The sequence below is a fragment of the Ictalurus punctatus genome, chromosome 22 (assembly GCF_001660625.3).
Source record: "Ictalurus punctatus breed USDA103 chromosome 22, Coco_2.0, whole genome shotgun sequence".
NCBI classification, from domain to species: domain Eukaryota; kingdom Metazoa; phylum Chordata; class Actinopteri; order Siluriformes; family Ictaluridae; genus Ictalurus; species Ictalurus punctatus.
In genome coordinates, this window is record NC_030437.2 from 14218123 (window position 1) to 14231438 (window position 13316).

The 13316-nt window shown below is 40.0% G+C and overlaps 1 protein-coding gene across 5 annotated transcripts in view; it reads right to left on the bottom strand.

The window, feature by feature from the left end:
• The window catches only part of pdzd2 (PDZ domain containing 2), an 83615-nt gene that overhangs the window by 46995 nt on the left and 23304 nt on the right, over positions 1–13316 (bottom strand). The window contains exons 1-2 of one of the 5 annotated variants that reach the window (XM_017452093.3): positions 6316–6818; positions 5819–5952 (exon numbers count right to left, since the gene is read on the bottom strand). The exons of 2 other annotated variants lie outside the window; for them this stretch is intronic. In XM_017452093.3, coding sequence (XP_017307582.1) covers positions 5819–5946 — 128 coding nt within the window. In that variant the 5' untranslated portion in view covers positions 5947–5952; positions 6316–6818. Of the gene's footprint in view, positions 1–5818; positions 5953–6315; positions 6819–13316 lie in introns of those variants that run through there. 2 more of the 5 variants (XM_017452094.3, XM_017452096.3) reach the window with 2 other exon arrangements.

Consider the following 13316-nt stretch of genomic DNA (forward strand, 5'->3'; position numbering starts at 1 on the left):
GATAATTTTTTTGAGCTGTACCGCCCAGCCCTATATATCAAGCCCTGATAAAGCTTTGGATACAATGGCTTTACATTGGGACGATTTCCAAAGTTTTCTCAGGGTTTGACATGAGCGTTTCCTACCAGGATCCTAGGTTCAGGGCGTCAGAGCGTGAAAGACATCATGACATCCACATCCTGCACTATGCATTATTTACTATCTGCATTCCTGATTTGCTGGCTTCCAAAAATAGCTGTCAGCATTACAGAGCAAAGCAGATATACACACTGTCGCACAGGAAGACGTTCACGTACGCCCCACATCTCACCTCTAGGTTACAGTTCGACTGGCTGCAATTTGCAGGTCAAACCATTATATTATCTCCTTGAATTGTTGCCTTGACCCCAATCAAGACTGACAGATTGGGTCATAAAGAACAGAGAGCTCACAAGGGAGGTGAGTCAATGAAGCAAAACTGGAACAAACCTCATTGTATCACTAGCAGAGCCTTTATTTATGCACTAACTGAACTAGAACACAAAAGAACCACTCCATTTCAATTCAATTCCAAGGAAAACGTTCAGCAGCTCTCTGCATCTCCATTTTTTTTCTCCTTCTAATTCAACAAAGTGAAAATCTTATTGATGTTGGAAGATACCGCTAACGGGGTATTGTATCTGCTAAGGACATTCCTTTGAAATGTGCTAGAATAACTGAAAGGATATTATCTCTCGTCCAGAAGCAGACAGAATGGATACGGTGTTCTGAGCACGCTGGCTGGAGCAATGAGGAACAAGATTTCAAAACACAAACGTTCCTGAGAGCAGACAACCACCCTCCTCGATTAGGGAAGAAAAAAAAGAGTTTTATGTAAACAAGTCTGTGTGTATCCGTGGTAGATGCCGAGTCTAAACAGCTGACCAATCTGGCAGCGCTGAAATACCAACCAGCATACGGTTCCTATTATCATATCATGATCTGAATGCAATTAGGCGCTGGCACAAGTCAGACAGCATGTTTCCAAAGAACAGAGCAGATAGAGGGATGATGATCTGATGCTTATTTATACTGAAATTTGGCGATCATGCTAAACTCTCATAAGTAGGACCAACATTTCTTCTCGATTTTAGACAATGGGATATGTTCAGATAATAATAATAATAATAATAATAATAATAATAATGTAACACTTTACAAATTATGTTGACCATGTGTACATTAAACAACCTACTTGTAAAGTACATCTGATATGTACTGTTATGTTTTGTTTTGTTTTTTACAGTAAAAACACCTAAAACAACAGTATTCACCTAAATAATTCCCCCTAACAGGTCATTTATCATCATTGCCACTGCCAGCAAGCAGTTCCTGACTGGACAGCTGATAATGAGTAAATATCTGATGATGAGTAACGAGTAAAACAAATTCTGGATGAGTAAATATTTTATCACAAATTTGGTAATTCACAAGCAGAGAAAAATCGATTATGCATAAGCCTAATAAAGGTTTTTAGGATTATTAGATGATCTACAGATCAAAATGTATCTCTGTACGCCACCTAACCAGGAGTACCGGCTAAGGGTATAGCTTTTTGTTCATTATACACCACATTATACTCTGTACAGTGACACAAAATACAGTGTATCCAAAGATAAAACAGGAAAAAATAACGGGGTCAGTCATGTGTCAAGTTTAAATCCAGCCCAAGCCACAGCCAAATTACAAACATAAATGACATAATGACAGAGATCATCCTGTCTGGAATTACTCTCACCACAGATACAGATGGGTTTCCACTGCTAAACCAGTTAGTGCTATGGAAAACAACTGAGGGCTGCAGAAAAAAAATATTTTGAGGACAAAACTCACACAGCTTGTTTACTGTGGCGTGATTCAAACAAAACTGATGCAAATGTGCTGCCATTGGCTTCTCAGTGTTATAACTGCCTGTGCTGATGTGCTCTTCTACATTCTGCTAGAAGAAATACAACCCCTTTCATTTAATGCTGCATTCAATATGAGGTCTAAACGAGCACTAAAAGTAAGTCTTCATCTCAGACTCTCCTGAAAGAATGTTTTACAAATAAATGATGAGTATAACGCATAATGCAGTGAATCACTGCAAAAATCGATGGTGGAAAGAGATATTCCACCACAGCTTGAAAATACTAATTTGCAACATTCCTATCAATCTTTTTTTTTCTATGCATTTTAAATATGCACATAAAAATGACCTAAATGGAGAATGTAGAAATTAAATCAATTAATGACTGTCATGAAAACATTACTGCTGGGATAAGGAAGAAAAGTTAATATTGATATTTATCAAACTAGTGTGCATTCCATCTTCTCATGAACCATATTACTGTGTTATACATGGCGTGGTACATCCATGTCAGCAAGCCGACGTAGCATTAAGTTAGCTTAGCATTAAGCAGCTCCTTCCTGTTGCTATATCGAAAAATACATACTGACTTATGAAACGGTTTGCCTAAACAGTAGGTCAGATAACTACAGGGTGTCCCAAAAGTCTCCATACATGAAGGAAATTAACACTTTTTAGCAAAACATCTTCCAAATTTTAGTTTATATTATCGATTTTGTTTTCAGATAGCCTTTAAGAACGCCTTTAACAAAAGAAGAACGCATTGAAATCTTTCTCATGGCTGGATCGGGAAGCTGTCGCAAGGTTTGATGGACTTTAACAGGAAACATGGCCAGCACATCACACACGACACTGCTGCCCAACTTATTAACAAATTTTTAAAAACTGGAAGTGTTGCGGACCAAACGAAAAGTAGGCGCCCATGAACACACCCACTGACGAAGGCACAACCGACGTGGTGCTGGTTAACACAGTCCCCTATATATAGAGACTTTTGTGAGACCCTGTATATTGAAATACTACGTAGTATACTAGTTTATGTTTTTAGACATGATGGTGTAGGATGTTGAAACTGTTGATGGAAGCATGCTACAATTCATTTATTTTTGCCAAAATGGTAGAATATTTAGGTTTCAAAAGCGCGTGGACACCTGACCATCACACCCATATGGGGTTCTTCCTCAAACTAATGGCACAAAGTTGGAAGCACACGATGCTTTTTATGGTGTAACTAAGGGGCCTGAACCTGTTTCAGCATGACAATGCCGCTTGCACAAGTGAGTCCATAAAGACATGACTTGCCAAGGTTAGAATGGAAAAACTTAAGTGACATGCACAGAGCCCTGATCTCAACTCCACTGAACACAACTGGGATTAACTGGAATGCAAATCACACAGCAGGCCTTCTCGCCGGACAACAGTGCCAGACCTCATTAATGCTCTATTGACTGATTCCCAACAACCACGTTCCAAACGCGAGTGGAAATCCTTGCCAGAAGAGTGGAGGCTGTTATAGCAGCAGAGAGGGAACAACTTCATTTTAAAGCCCATGGCTTTGGAAAGGGATGTTCAACAAGGGTGTCATGGTGAAGTGTCTACATAATTTTGGGCCATATACTGTACCTACTGTTTTTTTTTGGTAGTGGTCAGGAAGCAAAGTTAGCTGTAAAGTTGGGCTTGTTTATAGCAGGATCTGAACGATCTGCACTCAAATCTGAGAAGAAAACTTTCTGTTGCCATTGTAAACAGCTTTCTAAGTACCTCATACAAGGCATTAAGAGCTTCTAAAGAAAAACTATCCATCCTATGTCTGAGTTAGTTACAGTTACATTTACATAGTGCTTTTCTAGACACTCAGAGCACTTTACATAGTATGGGGGGGGGGGGGGGGGGTCTCCTCAACCACCAATAGTGTGCAGCATCCACCTGGATGATGCGATAACAGCCATAGTGCGCAAGAACACCCACCAGCTATCGGTGGAGAGGATAGAGTGATGTACCCAATTCAGAGATGGGGATTATTAGGGGACCATGATAGAGAAGGGCCAATGGGGGAATTTTAATGACCACAGAGAGTCAGGATCTCTGTTTAATGTCTCATCCGAAAGACGGTTCTGTTTTTACAGTATAATGTCCCCGTCACTATACTGGGGCATTAAGCTGCTGGTATACTTAGTTTTTTTTACGCGTACACTAGTGTACGGCAAACTCCATTTGACACGTACGCGTACACATTCAGTCGACGCATGCGCATTACATCAACTTGCACTACCTCTCCTGGGCTACAAGAGTCAGTACAGAGCAGTAAAGCAGGTCTTCTGGTGTGAAGAACGACAACGAAGAAAAATCACAACAATACAAAGAACAATGCTTGAGCAGTCTCTCTGCATGATTAGCACCCATATACAAATCCTTATACACTTTCAGGCTAGAATTATACAAATGCGGTACTTTCTAACCCACACTCGTTTCCGTCTCTTCCGTTTATTCCGTTTTTTCTTCGACTACCTTGAGAATCAATGGCATTGGGTCACTGTTGCCACCTTGTGGAACAACTAAATAGTGCAAAAGAATGAAATGTGCACGTGTGAGAAAACTCTGGCGACGCACGTACACGGTGTCCCTAGCGTACGTGTAAAAAGTGAAGCATACTTTCTGCCCCACACAGACCACAGGGTGAGCGCCCCCTACTGGCCTCACTAATACCACTTGCAGCAGCAACCTGTTTTCCCCAGGATGTCTCTTATAAAGGTACTGGCCAGGCTCAAACCTGCTTGGTTTCAGTGGGAAACCAGGTGAGAACTGCATGGAGATATGGCTCTAGCACATATGGCGCTGAGACATTAACAGCTCACCAAGAAGCGTTATTGCTTTACTAAACTAAAAAACAACTTTAAAAAAAATTAAAGTGATGAGATGCCCTATGAGCCCTCAAAAAGTGCAGTTCTCACCCAAATAGTAAATCTGGACTATTCTAAAGAAAGCGCTGATTTATAATGATTCGTTTACAGGGAGGATATGGACTATCCCTATTTAGCACTTCAGTGAAGCTAATGTGACTCAGAGATAAATAGATTTATCATCTCCACTTACTCACCGCTCCATCTTCGTCAGAAATACAGCACCTGCCATTGCACCATTGCATGGTACATGAATGTGGTGTTTACTGTAGTGTTCCTGTTTAAGAAAATGTTTCATAAAGATGGCATCCCTGTGATAATGGAGTGTTTAGATTAACATTAACTCCATAATGCTGAGGCCTCTATAGCCGTACTATATTCTTACTAGTTTCACTCTAGTAAGTCAACTTGCGGCTTATTAATGTGAGATTCTTATGATTTTTAGTAGACTTAGTCTCGTTACTACATACACTATATGGCCAAACGTTGTCAGGTATGGACCATGATACCCAAAATGTCCTTTTTGAACATCCCTTCCCTCTTCTGCAAAGGTGTTCCTCTTGATTTTGGAGTGTAGCGATGGGGATTTGTGATCATTCAGCCACAAGAGCTTTAGTGAGATCAGACACTGATGTTGGGTGAGGAGGTCTGCGGTGCAGTCGGCGTTCCAGTTCATCCCAAAGGTGTTCAGTGGGGTTGAGGTCAGGGTTCTGTGCAGGACACTCGAGTTCTTCCACTTCAACCTTCTCAAACCATGTCTTCATGGAGCTCGCTTTGTGCGCAGGAGCATTGTCATGCTGGAACAGGTTTGGGCTTCTTCGTTGCAGTGAAGGGAAACTGTAATGCTACAGCATACAAAGACATCCTATACAGTTGTGTGCTTCCAACTCGACAACAGTTTGGAGAAGGTGTGACTGACAGGTCTCCACATACTTTTGGCCATATAGTGTACATTTTCTATTAAATTCACTGTAATTAAAACAAAACAAAACAAAAAAAAAAGCACTCAAAATTATATATCTAGTTACAAAATGTATGAAGTTAGTCTTACTTTACCCTTACGAGGTTCCAGACTGATTCGAGTCTATTAGTGAGGATTGTCCTATCTCTGTGTGACCTGCACGGACCTTTCCAGAACAAATACAGCTTGCGACCGGGTTTGAGGCGATTTACAAACATGCAAATCTGCAGGATAAGTGTGAAAAACATGGTTATGGACTCTCTTCAGTATTAACACGCAGTGAGATGGTCAGTTATGTTCAGATAATTTGGTTAAAAAGGTACATAAAAAAAAAATAAAAAAAAATAAAAAAAGAAATGACACTGTGAATAATATAATATAGGTTATGTAGCTATATAAGCTGCAGTACTAAAGGGTGCAGTATTCTCACTGTTTGAATTAGTTGACAGTTTTATCTATAAGAAAATAAATAAATAAATAGAGATAAATAAATAAATAAATACATAAATAAATAAATAGGCCCTTTACCTAACCGAATATTTTACTACCTGAGGATACATTATTATAAAAGTTACACTATTTTGTACCTGAAGAGTTCACTTCAGCCTCATCTTCAGAGCTCCTTGGTGACAGAATGCACGAGCAGGCAGCGCGCGCGCGCTTTTTATTCGCCAAACACTTCAGCTCGCGCGAGCACTCTAATCGGCTTGCCTTAATCACGCGCTCGCCTGAGAAAGCCGGTCATTTAGAGAGAGAGAGAGAGGGAAAAAAACATATATTTAATCTCCACTTCAGCTTCCGTTCCTGGGCTCTTTACTTCTCCGAGCAGGTTTTCTGTGCGGCGCGTTTCCTCAGGCGGGGTCTGCGAGACATTCAGACTTGTTTGTTATTAAAATCCCTCGTCTTCTGACCTCGCCATTTCAGCTGCAAACCTCCACACACAATCATACACACACACACACAGTTTCATGTGAACTGGCAAAGTCGGATTATTTTTCGCTCTTGTCCCTCCCCTTTCCCCTCTGGCGATGATGATTTACGCGTAATAGACACCAGTCCACTGAGGACTCTGTACCACTTCAACATGACAGAAAAATCTCCTGCATGAACTTCAGGGAGTCACAGAAAGAAAGAAAAAGAGACGTGTGTGACTTCTTCCACTGTTTCCAAAGGAAAACAACTCTTTTTTTTCTCATCTTTTTCACTACTGCACTCACTAACATCAGAGTACCAGTGCGAGCTAGTCCTAAATAAACACAAAAAGCTTAAGGGTTTTTTTTCTTTCATAAGGAATTTTTTTTTGATCACTTTTTTGGGCTGCAAACATAACTACAAGCACGGATGCACCCATCTTAATTGAGTCTTTCGTACCAGGGCTAACAGCATCCTGAAACACTGGGTCATATATCTTCACGGTGGTGGATCCCTGTTCCTATCCCTGGAACACTGGGAGTGAGGCGGGAATTCACCCTGGATGGGATGCCGGTCCATCTCAGGGCACCCTGCACTAGGGATGGGTGATATCGACTTAAATCGATATTAGGATATTTCGAGGATATTTCATGTTTTGCAGTAACAATATAAGTGACGATATGAAAATAGTAATGTTCAACTCTACATTTTTGGCCACAAGTCACATCAGCATAGTCTTGAGAGCCAAACACAAATATTGATCCAAAAAAGTCAAACTTAATCCTGAACGTCATCAAACACTAAACTGTACCAATAACGTAGGGTAATTTTTCTCAAATTAAAATTGCAACGAAAATGCAAATACTAATACTCGCAGGATTCTTAACCTAACCTCCACTGTCCGCCATGGTTGTACTCGTTCTACGTGTGAGATGTTGACACGTAGAAAACATGTGTAAACACGTCATCAACTATATCATCAATATGGCAGGATGACAAATTATCATGGAGGAGGAACAGGAGGAACATGGAAAATGCCACACAGAGACAGGAAGTACATGGAAAACGCCACACAGAGACAGGAAGAACATGGAAAATGCCACACAGAGATAGGAAGAACATGGAAAACGCCACACAGAAACAGGAAGAACATGGAAAATGCCACAGAGAGACAGAAAGAACAGGGAAAACACCACACAGAGATGGGAAGAGCATGGAAAACACCACATAGAGACAGGAAGAGCATGGAAAACGGCACACGGCGACAGGAAGAACATGGAAAACGACAGACGGCGACAGGAAGAACATGGAAAACGACACACGGCGACAGGAAGAACATGGAAAATGCCACACGGAGACAGGAAGAACATGGAAAATGCCACACAGAGTTACCCTGAGCTAAGTATCAAACCAGGGGCTCTGGAACCCATGTACTACCCCTATTTTATTACTGTTAGATTTGCCATTAGATTTTTCCTGATGCACTAATGTCATTTTCCTGATGCAGTTATATCAGTAATCATGTCTATGAACACAGGCCTCACCTTTCAAGCCTGCAGCTATCTGATTTTTCTTAAAACGTTGGGGAAAAAAGCTTGCACAGAGCCAATTTTTTAGTGAGAAAATGTCAGTATTAGATCAGCATCTAGTATCAGACATCACTCAGAACTTGAATGAATGAAAAAATTTTCTCAAATGAATCTCACTGAAAAGAGCAACAATTTAAACAGGCAGGGCAGAGTGGCTATATTTTACTGATCTCAAAGTTTTCCAATGTGTATGTATTCAATCATATATTTTCAGAGCTACTGGAAGCCAGTCTGCATTACAAACAGTGCTGATAAATATACACAAATCATAATTCAGTATTTTTCCTCCTGAGAATGCAGCTGTGTGTGAGGGATAGAGTGAGCAGGAGTGAGCATAAACACTCAGAACCCAGATTTATCCACAAACAGGTCCTGGAAAGGAAACAACCACAAAGCAGTTCCAGATTTGTTAAAAGATGTTTCCTTAAGCTGTGACCTGCATTTTAAGCTGGTGATGTGAAGAAGATGAAGTTTCCAAAGAACGCCTGATGTGTTTATGATAGAGGCAGTTCTAAAGCAGACATGGTCGAAGATATTATCATCAGACCAATGATAGAATCTTTGATCCAAATCTCCAACTGAACAGAGGACAAATTCCTTTAGCATTTTTAGTTCTCAGCAAACGGACGTCCCCACATAGGACAAATAAATCATACAAATCTCACACGTGGCAAATCTCACAAATATAGCTTCCATATACAGCACCTGAGTTTCCACATGTTGGTTTTCTCCTGCCAAAGTCTCTTTTCATTACGGAGGACATCCGGTCTCCAGCGGCTGTCTAGGCACACATTCTTCACATAACTCTGTGGAATTTTTGTGGGGAAATGTCCTAAAGACACTAACATCATTCACAACCAATGCCCACTGCACATAACTTGAGCTCCAGTGTGTAAAAAGACAAAATATAGGTAAAAAAAAACAAAACAAAAAAAACAGTATTAGCACAGTAGTAGTAAACAGACAGTACCAGTGTTTAATAATGTACATGATATCAACCTTTATACTATCTATACTTTAATTCAAGCTTATGTACACTTATGTTGTGCAAAAAAATGGGATTCAAAGCCCTTTTGTGTAGAATTCTCGGCTTCAGACATCATAAATAAAGTCTGATCTGTTGTTTCTCTTGATTCTAGATTTGACGTTGTTGTTGTCTCTCAAGAAATAAACCAAAGACGTGTGAACAGCAGTAAATCAGGCCAATATGAGCCTGAAAAATCAGTTCAATTCAAATTCAAAACTCTACATGTGTCAGAATCAGCATTTTTGTAGATCACCAATCAGCACGAACAATCTGGTGACTTTAACAAATCCTGTAGGACTGCAGACGACTGAAATCAAAGAAAAAAATTGAAAGAGTTGATCTCAGTAATTAATGTTATATTTATAAAACATTTACAAACTGTCTCTTTAACCCAGGTTTTTACATCAAAGGAATATCTCTGTTCGTGGTTAGTGCTTGCACATGAGACTAGACATAATAAATAAAAAAGCAGACAAATTAAACAACAGCAGAAAGTTCAGGAGGTAAGACTGGCCAAGCTCATGCTATTTATGAAACTGAAAGCTCCACCGTCTTAAATTTTCACTGGTTATGATTGAATTAATCACGTTTATGTAACATTAGCAATGCAGCTACAAGCAAACTACAACAACATAATCCAAGTAACACAAAAGTGAACAGACAAAATAATATAGGTGCATGTAGTTCTCCAATAAGATAATAATACACCTGCTTTACAAATGAAAGGTTTTTATAAAACGTACATAAAATTGATATTTTGTCATGTCTTATGGACAGATGTTATAAGGTAATCTTGTTATGAGGTCATGTTATGTTTTGAGGAAAGTGTGTGCAAATCTATAAAGGCTCCTGATCCAAAACACCACATCATCTACTGAAACATGGTCTTATGCGGCTGTCGGTGGAACTGGAACACTTTTGTCCTCATTGATGATGTGACAACTGACAACGCCAACGGGATGAATTCAGAAACTGAACAAATCCACAAAGACCTAAAACATACAACTCGGTTCTGCAAATCACTTCTGAAAACACGACTGATGCTAAACTGAAAATGGCTTCCTGCATTACAGTGGCTGCGCATCAACACATACCCAGCCTCGGATACTATCTGATATCTTATATGATCTCAATCAATCAGCAGCCATTAACTCCAAAATCTTTGCTATCAGGTACTAAATATGACCAATTTATTTAAAGTATGCTGTCTATTTATGTTTGAAGCCCTGAAATATGAGGAATGTATATAAAAAGAAAGTCCTGCACTGTTCACCACAAGTATATGTTCTCCACTTTTACATCAAACTACAACAAACTGCAGTTCAAACTGATTTAAAACTACAGATAGAACCTCTGAGGTTGGGGGTTCGAATCCCACCTCTGCCCTGTGTGCATGGAGTTCGCATATTCTCCCCGTGCTTCTAGGTCTCCTCCAGGTACTCCACCAGTCCAAAGACATGTGGGCAGCTGTGGCTCAGAGCAGGTTGGCGGTTCGATTCCCGGCCCACGTGACTCCACGTGCCAAAGTGTCCCTGGGCAAGACACTGAACCCCAAGTTGCTCCCGATGGTAAGTTAGCGCCTTGCATGGCAGCTCTGCTACCATTGGTGTGTGTGTGTGTGTGAATGGGTGAATGAGAACCAGTGTAAAGTGCTTTGGAACTGCTAATATAAGACCATTTACCACGTAAGCCGATTGGCATTTCCAAATTGTGAATATGCGATGGGTTGGGACCCCATCCAGGGTGTCCCCCATCTTGTGCCCCTAGTTCCCTGTGATAGGATTCACAGGGTCCTTGTGACACTGTGTAGGAAAAGTGGTATGGAAAATGGATGGATTGTCTAGTTGATTTTCTAGTTTTAAACAAGATTTTATATTTTAGTGCTGATTGAATATGATTCAAAATGCAAAAATTAGTACTGCTTTTAAGTGTACTGATCAGCTCCAGTTGAGTACTTATTAACTAAGTAAACAAAACAAAAAAAATCTTGAGTGGTGCAACATGGATTTGAAAACACTGCTGTGCTGCCATCTAGTGGTCAAAGTGCACAGTCTGTTAGTTACCGCGATTGAATTGCTTGAAACAAACATTACAGCAAAATGCATAAACCTGAAATGAAAAATAATCATCAACATCAGGTATAGAAACAAAGGTTTTACACTTCACCCTCTTTCGTCCACATGAAAATAATCTTGTGACAGGAGGCCATACATCAGATTTAAAGCCACCCATCGACTACAACTTCAGTTGTACAAGAATAACCTTTCCTAATTTATTCAAAACTATTTTGTCATTTCATAAATACCACAGAGTGTTAAGCCTTTAAAAAGATACAGCATTCCATAACAAAGTACCAGCAGCTATTAAAGCAGTTTTTTCCACAGACAAAACTAACAAACTTGTTGCCTTCTCATACTAGGAATGTGGCGATAAAATATGCTGCTATTAGGGAAACTGCTTAATGTATTATTACAGTTTATGATAATATCAGTGTTGTATTAAAAAAAACTGTTTAACTCATCATTAGCCATCATTTTAACAAGAAACGAACCAGAGCAGGTTCAGTGTATGTACAAACGCTGAACCATACACACTTCAGCGATATTTATTACGAAAGTATCCACAATAATAATATTGTGCGTGCTGATTAGCAGCACACTAACTATAATGCTTCCAGATATGATGGAATGTAATGGTCTGCACTTATATAGCGCTTTATTAACCTTAGTGGTTCCAAAGCGCTTTATACTGGTTCTCATTCACACACACACCAATGGTAGCAGAGCTGCCTTGCAAGGCGCTAACTCGGCCGGGAATCGAACCGCCAACCCTAAGATTAGTGGACAACCCGCTCTGCCACCTCAGCCTAGCCGCGCTAATTTAGGGAGCTTTTAGGACGCTGACAGTAAAACAGGGTTATTGGGATTCATTTGTCTTAATGGTCTAAGATAAATGAGGTGTCTTTCCCGCGTTCTCCCTTGCGGAAGATTATAAAGTATAAAACTAAAGTATAAAGGAAGGAATGAGGTTTTCTCATATGAACATGACAAATTAAATGCCTCTCAAATCACATTGCGACTATATTTATACAGTTCAACTCTATTACTGAATTGTAATGCTATGTTACTGGCAGGTTAGGTATGCATAATGTCTTACTATTACCAACATAGTATATCATTTTTGAAATATGGAGGCAATTATGAACCATGTGTTACGGTCACATACTATCACATACTTTGTTTTTCATTCCTGAAAACACAGATCCTTCAATGGCATCCTTGTGTGTAAATGATCACAGGTTGTTGCTCAGTGTGCCTGAGGAATTTCAGACTATTACTAGGAATGTGTCCATCCATCCCTCCGTCCGTCTGTCCGTCCGTCCATCTGTCTGTCCGTTCGTCCATCCATCCATCCATTTTACATACCGCTTATCCTACACAGGGGCGCAAAGGAGCCTGGAGCCTATCGCAGGGAACTTGGGACACCCTGGACAGGGTGCAAATCCATCACAGGGCACAATCGCACATACAGTCACACACTTCTGCAGTTTTTTAAAACTAGCATTTTCTTGCTGTCTACTTTTACTGTTTTTTTTTTTATCATATTTTTTCTCTGTGTGCTGCTTAGTTTGTGTACAGCGCTTTGAGAAGCTGCTTTTAAAGGCGCTATATCAAATAAAATTATTATTACTATGAACAATTTTGGTAATGTTGTACGTCAATCATGTCTTCGGACTAGGGGAGGAAACCAGAGTACCCGGAAGAAACCACTGAAGCACGGGGAGAACATGCAACCTCGGCGCATGCAGTGTGGAGGCGGGATTCGAACCCCCGACCTCAGAGGTGCGAAGAAATCATGCTAACCACTAAGTCTTAAAAATTCTAATTAAAACGTGCTCCCTGTTTATATTTTTGGATTGCATTTTGTAAAAACAGAAGGCATAGGACCACCCTTGTCGTCATGATGTTTTTTTAGCCCTGTATCACAGTGTAATGTAAATAAGGGATACATTTATAAATTTGAAATTTATATCCGGAATTTATTTATTTCTGTAAAGCTG